This window comes from Pelobates fuscus, chromosome 2 (assembly GCF_036172605.1).
Source record: "Pelobates fuscus isolate aPelFus1 chromosome 2, aPelFus1.pri, whole genome shotgun sequence".
Taxonomy (NCBI): domain Eukaryota; kingdom Metazoa; phylum Chordata; class Amphibia; order Anura; family Pelobatidae; genus Pelobates; species Pelobates fuscus.
In genome coordinates this window covers 149,465,858-149,488,650 of record NC_086318.1, presented here as the reverse complement: position 1 = coordinate 149,488,650, position 22,793 = coordinate 149,465,858, and the positions used below count along the sequence as shown (strand labels likewise).

At 39.7% G+C, this 22,793-nt stretch overlaps 1 protein-coding gene across 8 annotated transcripts in view; it reads right to left on the bottom strand.

Annotated features, from left to right (window-relative positions):
* Positions 1-22,793, bottom strand: part of TNK2 (tyrosine kinase non receptor 2) — a 205,011-nt gene that overhangs the window by 30,671 nt on the left and 151,547 nt on the right. For 6 of the 8 annotated variants that reach the window (XM_063442836.1, XM_063442829.1, XM_063442833.1 and 3 more), the window contains 3 exons: positions 16,141-16,335; positions 5,802-5,893; positions 4,164-4,283 (listed from right to left, as the gene is read on the bottom strand). In XM_063442836.1, coding sequence (XP_063298906.1) covers positions 4,164-4,283; positions 5,802-5,893; positions 16,141-16,335 — 407 coding nt within the window. The remainder of the gene's footprint in view (positions 1-4,163; positions 4,284-5,801; positions 5,894-16,140; positions 16,336-22,793) is intronic. The other 2 variants (XM_063442831.1, XM_063442835.1) reach the window with 2 other exon arrangements.

The window sequence follows — 22,793 nt, the reverse complement described above, 5'->3', positions numbered from 1 at the left end:
GTAATCTACACCAGGATGAAGAGAGACTGTGCAAATAGTGGCTGTGCAACAATGGTATTGCTTTGAAAGGCTATATGTTTGTTTATCTGTTTTATTTCTTCCTTGCTGGATATCGTACACTTTTGTAGCCAAGTCTTTTGACTTACACTGATCAGCCACAATATTAAAACCATGTGTATAATATTGTCTAGTTTCATCTCCTACTGCCAAGACAGCTCTGGTGCTGTATTCACTTCATGATTAATACCATGTTTCCAATAATGCCTATGAAGGGTTAATTTTACCTCTTTGATAGCAATCCGCCTGCTTTCAAAATCTCTCACAAATGGCGGACAATTCGAATTTGGCTTATTTTAAGCCAACTGATTGGTGGATAAAATATCAAATCAACCACGAAGGCGCCAGATTTAAACCCCTGCCGCCAATGTGACAGTTCCCCTGAAAGAGCCATTAATTGGCGAAACGCGTGTCGGGACGTTGTGTGTGTGTGTTAGTGATCTACATATACTTAGGGATGATGCTGCAGCTCTATTTGATAACACTTTGAAGATTGTATCACTGCACACTATTATTTCCTCAATTTGTTTTTGTTTTTATTACTTACTATTCATGACTATTAGCTGGAGGGTGGCAAGCATTTTGTAAGGGGTGCCCTCGAAGGCACAGACAGGATAGAGTTGGGCGCCTTTAAAACCCCTTTAGCTACTTACTTTAATCCAGCGCCAGGCTCCCTCGGCTCTGGTGATCTCTCCTCCCACTCTGACGTCAGCTCCTCAATTCTCAATGCTTTCCTATGGACGTTCTACAGGCTAAATGTGATTTCCGCATTCAGCGTCGCAGAAGTGCCTCTAGTGGCTGTCAGGAAGAAAGCCACTGGAGGCTGAATTAACCCTGCAATGTAAACGCTATGTTTACATTTGAAGGATTAAAACCTGGGGGACCTGGCACCCAGACCACTTAATTGAGCTGAAGTGGTCTGGGTGACTATAGTGGTCCTTTAATACTCGGTTTATAAATCACCCCCTCCTCTGGTTTTGGATTAGGTTTCTTTTTTACTTGCTACATGTTATAAGGTACAGATCTATTTTTCTACCTACAGGTGGATAGTACATTGTTATACCATCATATCCAATATTGTATCAATTATGTGGCTGAATTAAGACAGTTGTAGTTTTGATTGGCAGAATATATGATTTGTTTTTATATTTTATATTCATTAAAAGTTAATTTTTATTATGCATGGGTTGCTCCCCACAGATAGAGGATTTTGTACACTGGTCTTATCCTCCTCTATTGAAAGCCTTTTTTGCTCCCTATTGAGTGTAACTGGAATTTTTATTAGTAGGGGTTACCCCCCACCTTCCTTTGATGCAACCTGACACCCTTTCCCTTAACACTTTCTGTTTAGACTTGACTCCACAAGACCTGTGAAAGTGTCCAAGACATTAGCAACATATTATATAGATCCTGCAAGTTGCAGATTTGCTATTCCAACACATGCCACAGATACTCAATTGTATTGATATCTGGTCAATTGGGAGGCCAAGGCAAAACCTTGAACTCGTCATGTTCCTCGAATCATTCCTGAACAATCTTTGCAGTGGGCATGGTGCATTATCCTGATGAAAGAGGCCACTGCCATCAAGGAACACCATTGCCATGAAGGGGTGTAAGTGGTTTACAACAATTTCTAGGTAGGTGGTACTTGTCAAAGTAACATCCACACGAATGCCAGGACCCTAGGTTTATCAGCAAAACATTACCCAGAGCACAACACAGCCCTGCAGATTAGTTTCGCCCAGATTAGTTCCCTGACTCAGATTCCTATCTTCTTCCCATAGTGCATCCTTCTGCAGGTAAATTATGCACACGCACCCGGCCATCCACCTGATCTAAAAGAAAATGTGATTCATCAGACCAGGCAATCTTCCATTCCATTGCTCCGTGGTCCACTTCTGATGAATACAAACCCACTGAATGTGCTTACGATGGTGGTTAGGGGTCAACATGGACACTGTGACCGCTCTGTGTGTTCTGAGACTTTGCCATCATGGTTAGCATTATATTTTTCAGCAATTTGAGCTACAGTTCTGTGTGATGGGACCAGTTGGGCAAGCCTTCGCTTCCCATGGGCCCCTGACTTCACTGGTTGTTCTTACTTGCACCACTTACGGTAGGTACTAACCACTGCAGACTGGGAACACCCCACAAGACTTCTGTTATTTCAATCAGATGGTCTCAGAGAGACCATCTGATTCCCAGTGCAATGTTTTGCTGCAAATGCGCACCAACCTTCCAATGCTTTATTATGGGAAAGCATTGGTTTGGCACAGACCTATGATCTCAGCCAAGAAAGTGGAACATCAGCGCAGAGAAAAGCGCTACAATGGAGTAACAGTAAGTAACCTATCTTTTCACTCTCTACAGGTGGAGAGGTGAATTGCATTAGGAATACAGTATATATTTTTATTCAAAACGCTAAAGTGTTCCATTAAGAAACAACCATAATATCTCTAAACTTTAAAAATCATTGAAGACTCATGTTAACCTTTTTTATGTGAGGTTTTGTTCGTTTAACTTTACACTAAAGATTTAACGAATGACATTGCAATAATGGGGAAGCTTCCTCATATGACAGACAGGAGGGGAGTGACAATTACCATTTATTATAGAGTATTTATGGCAATGTATTAAATGAAAATTAATCCATGGGTGCTTTGTAACATACTGTGCTGTGCCAGTAGGTGACCACATGATCTGAACCTTCGGTTAAATCTCTCTAAAAATTCCCTTAATCAGGCACTCAGTGATGAGTCAGAGCACTGCTTCCAGGTTCCTGGCTGTGCACTGACCCATTTACTAAGTGCCACACTGGAGGAGCTCTGAGTATAATTACCACTCGTCAGAGATGAAAACTACAAACTACCCCAGCAGACCACCAAGGATCAATTTCTTAACTATTATTAAACCCGCCTCAATATCACATTCAGCCAACCTCACACATCAGATACAGCCACACGTCATGTTTATTAATCTCTCCTCCTCTCTGACACATTGTTCTTCCTCTTGTCTACCATTACGCACTTCCTCTCAGATTGTAGGCTCGTTTGAGCAGGGCCATCTTCGCTTCTTGTATCTGTCAACATTTGCTTTGTCTGTCAATTAACTAATACTTATTGCTTTAAGGACTCTTCCTGCAGAGGGAAGCATTGCTTGCCGGTCTTTCAAAGGTTAAAGTAGCTTAAAAGGCGTTGTCCCTGTTACGTTACATTGTACCAGATCAATTCCCTGACTTTAAAGTTTAAATTACCACTGATAAATCACTCTCAATACATTTACATGTTTTCAGCCTAAACTCCGCATTGTTGCGATTCTATTGCAGCCAGAGATTCAAAGCTGAACTACACAAATATGAATAAACATTTCAGTGGGAGATTTTTTTTTTACGTAGCCCTGAAATATGAGAGATCCTGTAAATCAAATACAGGTACATGTAAATACAGACCTTTATCTACTTCCTTTATGAACTCCCCACTATTACAGGCACTAAAAGGATGGTACACATCTTGCCACTCACCTACTAGACACCATGGTTAGGTGGAGGAATCCAAGTCTTACCTGCTTATGATCCATAGTGATAATTCAGTGGGAGTGTGTGGGTTAATACTTAAACAGGTTAGAGCCCAGCACATATGCCAACCTATATACTCAACTGAAATATTCTGCTACATAATTCCATGTAAAGATGCCTTGTATACATTTATTTATTGTTATCTACTAGCTAACACTAGAAAACAATTAGTGCACAGCAAATGGCATGCAGTATCATTAAATTACATAAAATTGGAACGGTGTCTAGGAATGGTGTCATGCAAGGTATAAATATTCTCTTTCCAGTACAGAATGTGACAAAATTTATATTTCTGCATTCAGTGGTCACATTTATTGCTTTAAAAGCAATGACAACCGAGTGTAAAGTTCTTATAGATAAAGAGGATTAGTACTATTCTATACAGAGGAGGGTTATTACAGTTTTATGTCTATTTGAAAAAGTTTGTGTACAAAACTGATTGCTTTGTGGATATCTTGATTAGAAGCACTGCACGCTGGTTATGGCAAACTTAAGGCAGTATAGACCTGACCACAGACAGCACACTCTGTACCTTGAAAGAGAGGAACTACAAGAGCGCAGAGTGGACAGTGGCAAGGTGCACGCAGAAGGGAGCCATGAAACTTACTCTTAACCAGGGCAGCCGGTTGAGGAGGGCGAGGCGGTGGCTCCCCTGGCAGAAGATCACGAAAGCATTAAGAAATAGTGGGAGAGGAAATGAGAGAGGGAGATGTGGTTTAGATGGGTTGGGGTAGCAAAAATAGGAGAGGAATTAGTAAGAAATAAAAAGAGCATAAATGAGAAGATAAAAAAAAAAAATCTAAACAAAAGTATAACTAAGAGTTAAAGAATTTATGAAAAAAGGCAAGAAATGAACATGGCTTAGTGTTAACACATATAAAAATGAACTAGCATATGTTAATATCGTTACACTGTAAAAACATCCTGTAAGTGCTGTACAATGGATAAACAAGACATACAAGCAACTTATAACAAAACAAGCTGGAAAACAGGAAGAAGCGATGGAAGCCCTGCTCCGGAAAGCTTACAGTCTAATATGAGTGCGGTGTTATTTCAAATGGTAACAGTGCAATGCATCCAGAAAGGAAAAGAGACAGGCTAACAAACATATCCAACTGTACACATATACATTGTATGTATGACATGTATAGCATCTAATGTAAGACTGCACAGTAGGGCAACAACAAAAAGTGGGAGGATAATGTCTAAGGGGTGAGACAAGTCAACTGCAGTAGGGAGATGAGTTAATTGTCAGTTAGTGTGTTTTGATTTGGCATTTAAATGTCCATAGTAATCAAGCAGTAGGAATCTAGGCCAATTAGCCCATTTTAAATACACTGTCCCAAAGCCTAGAGGATAGGGGATACATGCTATTGGCAAGTCGGAGTATGAGCACTGCACCTCATTACAGGGAACTATTTACGGAACAAGGCTTGCTGATCGCTTATGTGCATATTATAACTAAGTGTCTTCAGTGCTTATTGTGCATAATATAAAGAACTGTCTTGTTCTGCACAATATAGCTCACCATGTGACTCTGCGTATTGCACATATTATAATATATTGTCTGGCTCTGCTTGTTAAATATAAGTCATTGCATATGCCACCATTTACTGCATAAGCCTACAAACACAATCAAGCAAATACAAAACACAAAGAAAGAGCAACAATACAATAACAACAAATTCAACTGTATAAATAAAATACAATACATATATTATATTATTCAAAACACTAAGGGGTTTCATTTATTCACCAAATGGATAACTCTATAGAACTGACCAATGAAGTGAGAATTTTAAGGCCAAATAGCAAATTTTGAAATTCTCCAACTCGCCTATATGTACATCATATAGGGCTAAAGCATTCAATTCCTTTGAGTAGCAGCATTGTTCTATTTGCATATAAACATCACAGTAACCAGCAGCATGACTTCTATTTGGCTTTATAATATAATGCACATATGCAAATAGGTAGATTATATTTGAATACATTTTACTTCTGTTTTGATATAGTTTTTTTTTTTTTGTTCTTTTTAGCAACATATGTTTTGTTGGGCTCTGATTTGACAAGCAGGTTGGCCTAATGTCACAAGGTTTAAATGGGAGGATTATCTGTAAGCAAAGGCTACACATTCACAGAATTAATATATGAAAGTCAATTTACTCACTTTTTGCCCTTCCAGGGAGCTGAGTTGGTCGAGCAGTACCTTGATCCAAGCCTAGAATATCAGGTGGGTCCATGGGATTTCCCAGGTACAGCCTGTAGGGGGAAGCAGAGAACATATTATATAAGTGTAAATAGACTCAGCAGAAAACAAGGTTATCATGTTTCTATTACAAACAACACAATGATATAGAAAAAATGAAACATGCATTTATATTATATTTTTGGGGTATAAAATACTCACACAAGAAGAAGACTGTCTATACACAAACCAATCTACTGCTAACAGACTACTATAATTAAAAAAAAAAAGTGTGTGTGTATATATATATATATATATATATATATATATATATATATATATATATATACACACACACATACAAAATACACAATCCAGCACACTCGCTTATTCACCAAACAATTATTTCAAATCTCACAGACTGTATTATTTTTTTTTTATTATTTTTTTCTATAAAAACACCTCACCTAGCAACAAATAGTGTCCCTGGAGGAAATATATCCCAAGTAAGTGGATTAATCTCATAAGAGCAGGCATTAGGATGTTAGAGTAGGACCTGCCAAGAATGGGGTACATTGACGTGATAGGCTTATGCAATATATGATCATATAATGTAATACGAGTGCGCTGGATTGTGTGTTTTGTATGTTTTGTATATTGGCCCCAGCAGCACCCTATAATGTATGCATGTTCAGATGAGTGCAGCCTCTTATATATATATATATATATATATATATATATATATATATATATATAGTGACAGCATATTCCACAGTGCTGTGCAATAGGGAAAAGATGACAAACAATTAATTCTAGCAAAACAAGTTTGACACATATGAACAGTAGGAGAAGAAGGCTCTTCCCAAACGAAGGTACAATCTAAATTAAGGAAAATGAGTGTTGCAGTGATATGGAGTGTAACGCTCTCCAAACTCCTGCAAAAGATTTATAAAGACAGAAGATGCACTAAAAAAAAACAAAAAAACAAGTAACCACATAAGTAAGAGAATTACAGACATTCAAAAATATTTTACAGTTCCAGTTGTGATTTGTTGTTGTTTATTTATTGTTGTGTTATTGCTACAGGAAAGATGCTGCCATTTAATAACTATTTAAATCTGAATTTATACACCAGTTTCTGTATTTTGTTACTTTTTCCAGCAAGTAGGGAGCAATAGTCAGAAAGATTTAAAAAGATAAACATTGTTTATTTTCTTCCATAGCCACCATCGGATTTCTTAGCATATCTTCAACGCTTCCCACACAGGGTTTGCTTTAAAATTGTTAGTGGAGGGGGGCGGAGCCTAACTGCCAAAGCGAACGGACGCAAGCCTCTGCTGCTCCGGACACAAAACGGCTAAAAAAGCCTTTTTCCACGGGCAATAACCGGCGATATCGAGAGCCCGGACAGCTCACCCGTACGTTAAACCAGCATGGGGCGTAAGACTAAAAAAGCCAAACCAGATCGTCCCAATATGGGAATGGATATTGGCGAACTATGGCGCCAGGCGCATGGCGCGACTGGGCCCAAGATGGCCGCGTTATCAGGCAGCTGTTCCGATTTCTCGGAGGACCTGGCCTCAGAGGAGGACGAGACCTTCCTACCCACACCGACGAAACCTCAGCCAAAACGAACAGACCTGGACTCATCTCCGGTCACCATATCGGCACTGAAGGGGCTCCTAGCGGATTTGCAGACCACCCTACAGGCAGACATAGCCACGATAAAAGGGGGCCTACAGGGCCTAACAGACCGCATGGGGAACATGGAATCAAACGCCCAAAGAGAATCCCAGCGGATACAGGCGCTGGAGGGGGCAGTACGGGACCTCCAAAAGCTGAATCAGGCCCACGAACGCCGCTTTGCGGCCCAAGAAGACCTACGCCGCAGAAATAATCTGAAAATAAGGGGGGTACCCGATACGGTCCCCGAAACGGAGTTGCCGCACCTAATCAGGAGGATGATGGGTGACTTACTGCCGCCTAAACAGGCCAAAGCCACTCCACTGGACAGTCTCTTCTGAATCCCCAAGCCGGCCAAAGCCCCTCCAACCGCCACGAGCGACCTGATCATCCAATTCCGCAATGGAGCGGATAAGACGGCGATACTGAAGGCACTCAGGGGCAAGCCAAACTGCAGGTTCGAAAACATGGCACTGGAATTTTACAGCGACTTGTCAGGCAGCACCATGGCCTGGAGACGGTCACTCAGACCCCTTACCCTATTGCTCCGCCATGGCAACATCGGATACCGCTGGCGCTCACCTCGCATGCTCCAAGCAACACACGGGGAGACTGCTTACTCTATCCAGAGCCTGAGCGATGCAACCGCGCTCCTACGAGACTTGGGACTCTCACAAGACTACCTGTCACAGCCGCAACCGCAACCCAATAACAGACCCACACATGCCTGGGACCCGAGTAGGGTCACACCGTTCATCCCACGAAGACCCACGGCAGAATCGGCGGCGGCGGCGGCAACCACATGAGGCCCTCTGGGGCTCCCTGATAGGACCTCACTAGGACCGGGACACTCTCCTGCTTATCTTCCGCTACTGTATTTTTTTTTTTCTGTCACGTTATGTTCGGAACTGCCTTGCAGCCTATGTTACTTAATCTGCTTATGCCACTTATGGCTTTATATCTTACGAATGTTATATGTTGTGATTTGGTGTTTCCCTTTGACGGGCGTTTCACCCACACTAATAGGACGACTCACGCTACCACAGTTAGAGACACCCGTAATAGCGCAGGCGAACTCGCTTAAGCGAGAACCTCCCCTAGAGCTATAGCCTACCTAGGCCCCCCACTTACAGTGGAGACGCACTTAGTCACCCACTCACACCGACCTGCACGTCCTGACCCCCGACCGGAAACTCAGACACAAAGCCAGGAACCAGATCGGAGGACAAATAGCATTAGGCCCCTCAGATAACACAACACACAGGGCACAGCCTCTACCTAGCCCTAACCTTCTAAATTCTCACCTGGACTGCAGAGTTTAATTTTTTAGTTGACCAAGCCGCACTACCAATAGGACTGTACCATACGCATCCACCATACTTACCACTACAGCTGTAGTTTTCTTATTTAGTTTCAACCTATAACACCCATAGCGACACGACTCCTCTGGACTTAGCCTAATACTGTTGAAAAAATGTGCTGTTACTCCGTATGCCACCTTTCTAATGCTGTTGTCGCACGGGAAGAAAATGTTAAATGTCTATATCTGCACAACAAAAATAAAGAATTAAAAAAAAAAAAAAATGTTAGTGGAATTACAGAACCTCCGATCCACATCCAGGGAAGCAGCAGAGGGATCTGGTCTTGCACTATAATGTTTTCATAATGAGATTTATATAATTTAATGAGGCAAAAAGGATATATATCTGTGATGCACAATTGCCCACACACATCCAGTCTGTACAAAGAAATCAGGTCACCAAGTCAGCTTCAATAGTACAAGCCACATATGTCATTAGTGATGCCATTGCACTGGAAATGAGCAATATAGTTGGACTAACCAGAGTCATCTCTAGTTGGGTACATGGTGCTTTCACGTTAAAGGAACACTCCATTAAAAAAAATAATAGTAGATATACCTTCAAAGAAAATATGCATGTTGTTTGTTTTGCATGTTTTCTGTGGGGGTATATGAAATCCTGGCTTGCAATAACTGCAGACTTTCTGTGGCTGTCCTTTCATAGACTTCCCAATGAGCTGTATTATGGGCAACTGTCTGCCTCTTGAGTTTAGCAGCATGAAGAAAAAACAATCAGCATATCTTCATAGGGATGCATTGAATCATTGCATCTCTATGAGGAAAGTTCAGTGTCTCCATGCAGAGGGTGGAGACACTGAACGGCAGGGTGGAGACACACAATGTGCAGCACTGCCCCCGGGAAGACTTATTGCAGCTATCTAAGGAGTGGCCAGTAGAGTTATCACTAGGCTGTAATGTAAACACTGCATTTTCGCCAAAAATACAATGTTTAGTGCAAAAAACCTGAAGTGAATGATTCTACTCACCAGAACAAATACAATAAACTGTAGTTGTTCTGGTGACTATAGTGTCCCTTTCATTTCTCTCTGGGGCCGACAGCATGAAGGGTCTTTAAGTGTCACATTAATACACTCCTACCACTTACTGACGCCCCCTCTTCCACAGATATGGTCCTGCTTGAGATCATTATCCTAAACAAAGCAAACCTCCTCCATGACTACAACATGCTGGCTTTTTTCCCAGAACACTGGCATTAGACATCTGTCACTTTATTTTTTTATTCCTTTGGCAAAGTGCAAGGCTTAGTAGATACAAGCGTATGATCACAGCAACCACAGTGCATACACCGTAGTTGCTGTGAGGAACAGCACCAGATTTGCCTGTAAGAGGATTCCCTGTCACACAATTCTTTATAAATAAACACTGCAAAATAATATAATTGCAGGTTATTCTGCTATCACATACAGTAGCATAGATGACAATATCCATTTAAGCATTTTTGTTCTCTCACCAATACATATTATATATTGCTTTTGGATGGGATAGGACTATTTTTACTTATCTACGTACATACCTCCTCATTCAGTGTACATATAAATATAAGTGATTCAGGGTTATTTTATTCAGCTAAGGGCTATATAACTCTTTATTGTTCTATCAGATTTATTTAACTATTATAATAATATTATATTGTTTGCAAATATAATGTCATATTGTTTTATACCATATATATTTTTCTTTATTCTATTGTAAACTGTAAAGTTCAGCTCAATCATTTTGAAAGGTATTACCAATTTTGATTGGTGTTAAATATGTATTATACACTTCTATATATGCATTAATTTTTCAACGATTACTGGAGGACCAAAACATGCATTAATAACAAACAGGGCCTGCTTATGCTTTATGGAACTTGGGGTAATTGCTAAGATATACATATACCGGTGTGTGTATATATATATATATATATATATATATATATATATATATATATATATACACACATACATACACATCTTTCCAATTCTGTGTGTGCATTTATGTCATAATCATGTTAAGAGTTCTAATGAGTTTTTTTTTCCATAGAACCTAAATGTAAATGGTCACTTTAGGCTATCAGGCTGCAGGAACACTCAGTTTGACTTTGGCATTGTAAGCTCACGGGCTATCTGGCTAAGTACTTTATATGAAAGAGTTTCAGTGGCTCACAGACAGGGCCTTCTTTACATTTTTGGTCTGTGCATATTGTCCTGTGTTTTTCCCCAATTGTACAGCGCTGTTAGTATTTTAGAAATGCAAGTAATAATAGTAACTATAACTGTGTCCAAGATATGCATGTGACATGCGCAAAATGTACAACACAACTTGGGATAAGTTATTGTGGACCCCCAAGAGAGAGTGAGTACTGAGTGTCAAACCACGTCCTTCTGATTACTGCACACACCCTTGTTCCCTAAGCAGTGAAATGGGTTGTTTGTAAACTGACAGCAGCTTTGGTATGGATATAAGCAAACAAAAAACAGAGATAGGATGCGGCTAAAAAGTATAAAATAATAGTATAAAGCAAATAAAAGAGTAGTTAAAAGTCCAAAAAATAAAGAACAACAGGACTAAAATAATAGAACTTTGCAAATTAAAGATTAAGTTCAAACTTTAAAATACACATGGTACGGCAGTCAAGTCCTTTCGGGAATTCTTTCCTGTAGGGATAGGGGAGTCAGAGACAACTTTGGATCCATGTCCACATATAGAAAGAGAAATTGAACCCCCACTGGTAGGATATTAATGATAATATGTTAATCAGATATTTCGGAGATGTGGTAACCAAAAAAGAAAAGAACAGAAGACAATAGTGATATCTGTATAAAACCAATTAAAATCTAGAATATGTCAAAGTCTTGTTCTCACAAGATGTTACCACTTGATGAAGCCCTGTGTTGGCGAAACGCATTGTGGCTTATTTTATGTCTTCTGTACTATTAAAGGAATATTGGCTACTTTTGTTTTTGTGCCATATATCTCCTTTTTTATTATGTTTTATTATTTTACCTCTATTTTATCTAGCTTGCCTCACTCTTTACAACTTCAAAGGAAACCTCACTAAATAATCCCATCTCATTAAAATGTGAGTACAAGACTTTTACATATTCTAGATTTAATTTAATATGCTGTGCAATTTTGGGCACCTGTTCTAAAGAAGGATATTATGGCACTAGAAAGAGGAGGGCTACAACATTAACAATAGGAATGGAACATTTTAGCTGTCTTGAGTGAGGTGCAAAGGCACTTCGAGTGCCATGCATGGGACACATGCCATAAGTTGCTGACCCCTGCTCTAGAAGGATAAACTACTGGACAGAGGTTTATGGGGTACAAAGAGACCACGCAGAGACAAGGCCGGTGCAAGGTGTCCTAGGCAAAAAAGATTTTGACGCTCTCATTCGCTCCACAGTGGTCTTAACCCCACAAGATAAAACATTGCCTTACCTTGAAGGGTTAAACAAGCCTCTAGTAGTTGTCTCACTGACAGCCACTAGAGACACCTCTGCTACAATGCCATATTTAGCTACATAAAGCGTTGAAAGTGCATAGCGATTGCCAATGCTTCTGTATAAGGAACATTGGATTGGACCACCATTGTCCCATCAGTGACATTGAGCGAAGTAATGAGACAAGCAGTGCAGGGGGTGTTGGCGCTTGAAAAATGTAAGTAACACCACCCCACCCCCTTTTTTTAAAAATTATTTTTATGGTGGGGAGGGGCTTGAATCTATGCAGGGACAGAGACACCATAGTATTCGGAATACAGGTTTATATTCCTAACACGATAGTGTTCCTTTAAAAGTATTGATTTATTGATTCATTCATTTTTATTAAAATGGTTCTTTTTCCCCAAATACAATCACTGATACTGCATACATACACACACACACACACACACACACTCACTCACACTCAATGGCCCACAGAAGCACAATCCATGACCAATGCACACACAAATTCAATGACTCACGCAGAGTGAGACACACACACTGACTCATGCAGACTGACACACACACACACACACACACACACACACACACACACACAGACAGACCCAAACAGGCACACAAACTGATCCAGTCACACACAGATCCAATCAGACAAACACACTAATCCAGGCACACACACACTGATCCAGACACACACATCCAAGCAAACACACACACAGACAGACTCAATCAGACACACACAGATCCAATTGGACACAAACACTGACCCAAGCAGACACACACAAAATACTGATCCAGACACACACACTAACCCAAGCAGACACACACTGATCCAAGCAGACACACACACTGACCAAAGCCGACACACCCAAAATACTGATCCAGACGCACACACACACACACAAAGCAGACACACACACTGATCCAGGCACGCACAGATCCAAGCAGACATAAACACTAACCCAAGCAGACACACACACAGATCCAAACAGACATAAGCAGACAAACATACTGATCCAGACACACACAGATCCAACCAGATACAAACACTGACCCAAGCAGACACACACACACCCTGACCCAAGCAGACACACACACACACACACACACACACTAACCCAAGCAGACAGACACACACCCTGACCCAAGCACACACACACACACACTAACCCAAGCAGACACAAACACACCCTGACCCAAGCAGACACACACACACTAACCCAAGCACACACACACACACACACACTAACCCAAGCAGACACACACACACCCTGACCCAAGCACACACACACACACACTAACCCAAGCAGACACAAACACACCCTGACCCAAGCAGACACACACACACACACTAACCCAAGCAGACACACACACAGACCCCCCTATCCCTTAAGAAGTGCCCTAGGTGGCCACCTAATCGGCCTATAGGACGTGCCGGCCCTACACAGAGAGCAAGAGGTGCTCCAAATTGGAAGCCTCTTCCTAATGAAGCCTGTAGTTGCATAAACATTTTATTTTAATTTCTATAGGTTTTTTTGCATTATTTTTAATTCATTAAAAAAATAAGGTATTGTTTCCCCTATAGTTTCCCTTTAATTTCACTATATGGCATGTGTGACGGACCGGCTGGCACGCCGACCGAGTACCTCCGCCAATCGATGCTCCTAGTGCTTGCCGAGGACTCCAACCGACACCATCAGCACTGCAGACTTATCCCATCCCCCAAGCATGAGCCAAGGCTTCAAGAAAGGGTCAAGCAGGTCTGTTTAATGAGCACACACAAGCAACAGCACTCCTGCAGCAAAACAACTCCTCCTCAGAGGAAAACAAAATGACCGTTAAGTTCAGTCAGAGTTTGAATATATGACAGTTATTGGAAGTTGCAGAACTGTGCCAGTACCATTTAAAGGGCCAGAACAGTCTTTTAAAACACAAATAAGTCCAAATGGTGTTTCTAACTGGCAAAATCTCACAGGGACCATAGTCATACGGCAAGAGGCTGGTAATTAGTCCTCTCCAGGCACAAGTGGCGAACGGCACTTTGTCACAGCATGATTTACACTATTGGTGCTGTTTCTGTTCGTTGTTCTCTCTTATTTAGGACTTGATTTAATGTTGGATAAACTTTCCAAATGTTTTAATATATTTGGATAAACTTTTAAAATATTAAAATATATATCAATATATCAAAAAATATAAAAACTTTTATATTTTTTTATAATATTTGAGCATGTTTAATGTTTCCCCAAACATATTAAATAATTTGAAAAGCTTATCCAACAATAATAAATTAAGTCCTTGCTACTATTTATCATACAATTAGATTATTCCCTCTTTTGAATATTACTGTGGTTTTGGCAATTGTCCTCTCCCTTTTAAAAACAGACCAGAAACTTCCCCATTATCAGTATCTATAATGAATTGGTTGTATTGATAGAAACAGTACCTGCTAAAAAATAAATTCCTTTTTGAAATTGGCCTTACTATAGGAGGTAAACATATTGCTGCATTACCTGTTCACATTACATTGCCTTTAGTGATCTTTGAGCACTTTCAAATTGTTTGTGCTTTGGTCAGGATCTGTGGTGGTTGACCATAGACTAAAATATATTATATTTATGTGTTATGTGTCCAATTTATAAAACAGTCTAAAGAAAAACTTTTGAAAAACCTTCCTATTTTACCTACTTTGCAAAAGAGTATTCTCAATAACCTAACTGGATGTTTTATTTAGAGGGTAACTATTGATGTCTTTCAAATATTAAATATCAGATCAAAACATACATTTTATAAAAGTACAATACAATTATAAATATACACAAACATAAATGTATATACACAGAAATAACTATTCTTCTATTCAAGATTATACAGAATACAGTGATGTATCTCAAAGTTCCAACACTGCAAATGAACCTGAAAACTGTGGGGTTTTCTTTTTGGTTTTTTTAAGAAAACACTCCACACAATTGTCTGAACTAATTACCGTAACCGTTTTTCTTTTCCTTTTTTTCCCAAAGGAAAAAACAATAAAAGAGGTTTCAGTGATACTGCTGATTTCTATTGATCACACTTGACAATCAACTCTAATAAAAAAAAAAAATAACTCATCATAGTAAAACAAATCTCCCTATAGTGTTCTGCTTACTACAAAGTGACATGTTAATTATTAAGAGAATTGCAAAAATCTAGTCTAAAATATCTGAAGTGAAAGAAATCCCCAATTAAACTCTTTTTCCTAAACTGATGCATTAGTCTTTTGCAATTTTCTGGCTAATTCACCACAATACACACTTACAGGTAAGTGAATATACCTGTAAGCCTGCTACTTATAACTCTAAGATAGGGTGCACATCAGTTGACATGACTCAAATATATAAAACACTGTACTTACACTCGCACAAGCATTCACATTCACCGGAAGCTGCCCGGCTTGTGTCAATCACAAGCCAGATGACTGCTGGAGGATTGACAACAGTAGCAAGCAGGTACACAGCTGTTCTGACAATGTGGAGAACTTATTGCTCACGTGCCAAAAGATAGGCCTCTGCATGTCCGCCGTGGCACGCGTGCCGTATGCTCAACTTCGCTACCCATGTGCACAGCCACACAAAGTCCACAGAGCTTGTTTTTTTACCAGCGTTACACTAATCTAGAAATATTGGCTACATCTGAATTCAGATCAGTACAGTGAGGACACAGAATAAAAGGAATTACCTATTATCAAATGAGAAAACACCAGGAGAGTAGCACATGTTTTAAGTTGTGAGTTGATGTTACAATACAATATCAAATCTAATTAAATATAAAAATAAGTTTCCCTTACTCATCAATCCGGTCCGGGAATCCCCAGCAGTGGGCAGGTACAGTGTCTCCATGGCCGGTATGGATGAAGCTGTTTTTAAGAGGTCGGCTGATGTCTTGAGCAGACAGACCAGCAACTGATGTCACTGTGTTCCGGGGGAATTGTCCCACTGTCAAGGTTCGTTTGTTTTGCCCTCTCCACCAATAATTCTCTGCCCTGTGTTAAAAAAAGGAAGACAGGTACAGGTTAGTCGCTGTGCCAGTAGAAGAGGTACTTATTAATACCCCTGTGTCACCTGCATTATCACACTTTGAATAAACAGATGTATGAGATATTGTCCTCTAAAAATTTAAATTTTACAATCTTTTCTCCTTATTTTTAAATTACTCACCACTTAGAACAAGGTAGAGTCACTGTGTAACTTCTAAGGCACAACAGGTTTTTACTGCTGAAGTGGCTACGTGTTCAGTGTGGCTGATTAACGCTCTGCCCAATTAACACGTGGGTCCTTGCATAGTAAGAATGAGTCAGCCCTCCTTCCTGTCATCCCCGGAGAAACACGCTCAGACACAGCACAATCTTTGAGACTTTAATCTGTCACAAGCACTCTTTCCTGCCTTCTATGGAATTACTTCCACCTCTTACCAATTACCTTGTTGAGAATGTCAGCAGCTGAGAGGGTACCGGGCAAGATGTGACAGGCCCCCACCTTCCCTAGCTATGTATATCAGACAATGATAAATGCAAATTAAACATTTATCCATAAGGTAAAGAAAGCTAAAATGAGGTGGGTGTTTTGGAGCCCATAATTCTAATGAATACAACATGCATCGTTATTATGCCTCCTTAAATAAGGGTTATTAACATGAAGCTACACCACTTGAGTGTCATCCTGTGTCATATCCGGTGAGTTAGACCTTCAGATTCACAAATATGAGCAATGCGTAGGATTGCTCTCTGATAACACTAAAGAGTTAAAGACATTCAGACAACACTACAACTTCTAGAAAAAAAGAACCAGCATAGTAAATGGGCCAAGATGTTACAAAGGTCTAAATACTGTAACACTATATTAATGTTTTTTGCCCAACTTTAGTTATAAATATGGATGCATAATTGCTATTAGCATACCAGTAGAGAGTGGCAGAACGTTCACCAATCTTAGCTTTTTCAAGACACTTTTAACTGTGACAGTTCTGAAAGCCGTGACTGAATACAGCCAACAGAAAGTTCAACTGTCACAATATTGAATATTGGCAAAGAGTGTAAACGATTATACTTCTGGCACTATTGGTAAAGAAAACACAATCTTCAGAAGTGCATGGTTGGTATATTTAGAAGTATAGTATTAGGAACACACTCTGATAAGTATACCATTGAATACATGGTTTAAATATCTAAACGTAAAGAGGACCAAATTACTTTTCATTTTATAGGTTGGAAGACAGATGGAGAAGATATGATATTCATTTGGAAGTATTTATAAGATAAATGTTGATGCTTGTGTATCCTTTAACCCTTAAAAATCTGTAATGTGTGTTTGAAATTCCGAGTATTGTTTATAAAAGTGAAGCGTCAGTAGAGAACTGTTCAAAATAGAGCAACTTTTAATATTGCCATTAGAGTTAGGGGGTACTAGGGATTGGGGGAATACGAAGGGTTGAGTCCACTCATGCTGCTGTTGACTGTAACTCCTATTGCTACCTCAATAAAACTGTTTGGAGCTAAAAATCCCCCTATATCAGGCCACAAAAGTACTTTGTATGCACTGTATGCATACTGATTTGAATGTCTGAAAACTAAGCAGTAGGGCACACAAGGATCCATTCACCCAAAATTAGTGGGCACATGTAAACTCCTTCTGTGACACATGTAAATTAGCAGTAAAAGGATGGCTGAATGCTCTTATACTCTGTACATGTCCAGTCTGGGGTAATAGGTGACCAAAGCTTTCACTGTAAATTTAACATAAACGGCAAAATTAAACGTAAATTCTGTCCACAAAAAAAAACCAATACTGACCATAATGTTTAACCAACTGCAATGGACATTTAAATGAAATTATTTGTATCAGGTACTAACTCGTAGTTATAGAAATGTAGAAATACTGGAAACATAAGTGTATTTTTACGGACTAAACGAGAGGTGAGCAGAGTCAGCAAAAGGGAAACAAGAAGAGTGGTGTCTAGGAAGGCGGAGGAGGACATGGGCACTGCCAGAGCAGTTCTAAGTTTGAAAAGTCAAACAAAAAGTTAACTGCACATACTTCATAAAGACTGCCCCGCTAAATACAATGCTTCATTCACTCTGGCCAAAGAGTCTATAACAATGTTTCAATAGAGAAAGAACATCAGTGAACTACCACTCTCATCAAGTACATCCAGTTAAAAGACTCTGGTGTCTACAGCATTAGTTATGCCAAACGCTAACCATCAATGTTTAAAAGAAAGCATTAACAAAATTACCCATTTCCCCATAAGCGTTACATTGTAGGGGAAAGGTTAACACAATGGGGTTTATCTACTGAACATTGCACTTAAGTTACAAAGATAGCTGAAAATGTAGCCAAAAAAGCAGGTTTAAAACACAAAAACTTTAGAACAACATTCACATTCTCTCATCAGGTTGCATTCTATTATAATGATAGCTACACATGATCTAACTCTGCCAAAGTTCTACAACCAGCATACATACTACCACCTTTACCCTAGTTTTATTTAAAATAAAAAAAGAGTTCCATTAAACCACTAATAATGGTACAACACACTACACATAGCAATAAATATCTATGACAGGAGCTCTCGCTCGGTAAGTAATAAAGAACCCATATCCCTCAATGCATAGATGTAAACTTCAGATTTTAAAGGTCTGCTGTTTGTGAATTACTTACGGATCGTCCAGGAACTTGAGAGAGTCCAAACTCTATACCCTACTCATACAGGACTTCTGTCCTCTCTGTTCGAGCACCTCTCCCCTCCCCCTGCCATCACTTGTAACCCATCCCTTCTATGAAGATCAGCTCACCTGCCCCCTCTGCACTGCTGCCAGCAGGAATGGGAGCAGTGTGTGGGTGTGTTACAGTGTATCTAAGCTGCAGCACGCCATTGGTACACACACATGCCGGGTCAAAGGAAATGAGTGCATTTAAGTTCGTTGTTCTGCTTTTAACCCTTCCTCGCATACTATTTTCAATCTGCATACTGAAACTTTAAATTTACCTTTATGGGTTCTGAATAGAATACCTAGTATTAAGTAGCAGCACACAGTGGCTACATAATTTAGCCTGTGATTCACTTACAAATGACATGAAGTAACACCAAGAAACGTCTCATATATTCCAAAAAGAAAGCCTCCCGCTCCCTCTCTCATTTAGAGAGCTCATTAATGCATGTAATGCCAGTTCTAAGTTGCCCCCCGATCTCAAATTATAGATTTACTAGTGAAACAAAAGAGAACCATACTCTCTAAAAATGCCAAAATGATGCAATCTACTTGGCCAATGGCACATTCATACTGTACTATTTTTTTTATTTTGCTTATAGTTGTTTAAAAGCTTGACACTGCTATGAAGATTCCTACCAGCTATATGTATACTTGTATGTGTACTCACGTTTAGGTGTGATTTACTGCTGCCCTTTTTATTACAGTGAGCGCCTTAAATTATAAAAGCTATACTTAATTAATACATATATATACAGCACAAAATATCATCACATTTTAAATTGTGTGATACATGCTTAGATTAAAGATTTGACTACAGAAGACATCTTGATTTAGTACATAGAATTTAATAGGAAGGATGGTTACGTTTGAAAAGCTACCTTGGTTAAAATTTAGAACCTCCATCCAGAAGAGCTGCAAAACTAATAATACTGCATTATCTCAACACCAGGGTCTTTATGGGCTATTTAGGTTGTGCTCATTGCTTGAGATGGAAACAACTCATACTCTTTTTGCTTTTACTACTATACATGCAGAAACAGAGGCTACCAAGATCTGCCCCAATTCTCCATCTTCCTTCAACTTCTTTTCAAATTCATCTTACCCTTCTCTTGTCCAAATCTGGGTAACTCCCTTTATAATTCCACTTTCTCAACTAACCTGTTCCTCACTGCGATCTCAACTCTAGCACACAAAATGAATCCACAACCTCCAAAATGCTCCTGAACAGTTCAATGCATCTGTAGAAAGTCTGACAGTACCTCCTTTCCTTCTAAAAAGTGGAGCCTTGCTTTTTCAGAATTCTCTTGTGTCACCAGAACAACTACAGCTTATTGAATTTGTTACCTTCAGGCCTTTTGCTGTTAACACTGTGTTTTCAGAGAAAATGTAGTGTTTACATTACAGCCTAGTGATAACTTCACTGGCCACTCCTCAGACGGCTCTTAGAGATTCTTCTTGGGTCATGGCTGCCTAAAATGCATCCAAACATTCAGTATCTCCTCCTTCTGCAAGCAGACACTAAACTTTTCTCATAGAGATTCATTGATTCAATTCATCTCTATGAGGAGATGCTGATTGGCCAGGGCTGTGTTTGAACCATGCTGGCTCTGCCCCGATCTGCCTCCTTGTCAGTCTCAGCCAATCCTATGGGGAAGCATTGTGATTGGATCAGGCTACCACTTCTGATGATGTCAGCAGACTGCTTGTTTTTCTGAGTCTAACAGCATGCAGAGTTACAGCTTCAGGTTTCAATACAGTAAGATTTGTATTATATTTATGGAGGCATGAGGGGCCCAGAGGGGCTAGATGGTGGTTTTAACACTATAGGGTTAGGAATACATGTTTGTGTTCCTGACCCTATAGTGATCCTTTAACTCTGCTTCCTTCATCACCATCCTCCCTCACAACCTCTTTTCAACCAGGGTGATCAATGACTTAATTGCTATTATATAAAAAGGCCATACGTAACTCTCTGAATAATGTGATCACTATACATACTACAGCATGCTGTAGCAGTTATGGTGCAAGGAGTCCCTTAAAGGCGCACTATAGTCACCAGAACAACTACAGCTTATTGTATTTGTTCTGGTGGGTATAATCAGTCACTTCAGGCTTTAAACACTGTCTTTTTTGAACTGTTTGACTCTTACTTGTGTCCTCTGGGTGCCCTCAGTCTGTCTGTTTTTTCTGTGATTATGCTAACGTTCTTACTCTTCCATAGCCAAATAATTCAGTCCTAAAGGATAAAATTGCTAAGAGCATCAAGTAAGTTTCAAACCTGGCTCCTTACCTTGTGACAGTACTAAGGGACTCCTGGCACAGTAAGCATGCTGTATAATGACCCTTTAAGTCTTCCTATTGTTCCAGACACAATTTGCCGTATGGACCACAGGCTTCTTTTTACACGCTGTAACGTTGGGCGTCTCACTGACACTTTTTCTGGTATGTCCTGCTCTCTGGTAACTATTTCAGCTGAAGTAGCCTAACGTTCTATTCTGGGTCCATTTTTGTTTTCACTGTGCAATACCGCTTTTGGACATATAACTTAACTTTGCATTACAGTAACTACAATACAATGAAGATGCTGACCCGTCTCTCTCCTAGATTGTGTCTTCAACGCTATTTACTCCAGCTGACTTCTACTTCAATTTCCACATTCACACACTAACCATCTTTGTCACTCTACCTTCAGGCCAACAAAGCTACCACAATCTTACTCACAATCACACTGACTTGGCAGCATGTTTTACTTTTTCCTCTCCTTCATTTGCCATATCAGTTAGTCTTCCAACATGGCCACTTTTATTTTAAAAATATATGTCACCTGTCCCCTTTTACTAAAGATATAACCAAAGAGCTTGCTCACATATATATCATCTACTGTCTATGTTATTACAACCTTTTTTTTTATTTGCACCCTATCAACCTATTAAGGATGTTGCAGAAAAAGTTATCATTTTTACCAGCGTTCTTACATCTCTCCTTAAAATAAATATGTAATCTGACTTACTGTATTTTTAAAGGAACACTTAAAGTACCATAACCACTACAGTGTGCTACAGCGTTAAAGATGCCAGGAGTACACTGATGTCACTCTCCAGTAAAAGTAGTCAAACCATTTTCTAAAGGTCTGACTTCTTGCCTGGGGTCCACTGGGTGCTTCTATCTGCCTTTATTAATTCCAATAGAGAGCCTGAAGCTTTATGTCTAAGCTAAGCGTGGTGGCACTTTGGCTGAGAAGCAGGAGCTTCTGCATCTCTGACAGAAGTAGTGGAGGCAGGGAGCCATACCTGGCAGACCACAGGTAAGAAGTCAAACTGTTTTAAAGTTACTTACAGTGGTTATGGTGCTTGGAGAGATTATATTTTAGATAATGGTAATTGTCTTTTAAGCGTACAACTGCAGCCCAATCTATATATCTTTAAAAATCAGAAATCATAACCAATTTCTAGTTCTTCTTTTTGTCTTTGATATTCATCTTCCTTCTGCTTGCACATCCATAGCCATCTTGACCAATAGAGATTAATCTGGGGTTAAAGGGATACTATAGTATGAGGAATACAAAGCTGTATTCCTGGCACTATAGTTCCCCCTGCCTCCCCCTCCCTGCCACTGTAAATAAGGGGTTAAAATCTCTTTATTTACTTACCTTATTCCAGGGTACTGTGTTGCAGCTCTGCCTTTTCCAATGTACCTCGACGAGTGGGCGCTAATGCACGTGCATGGAGAGT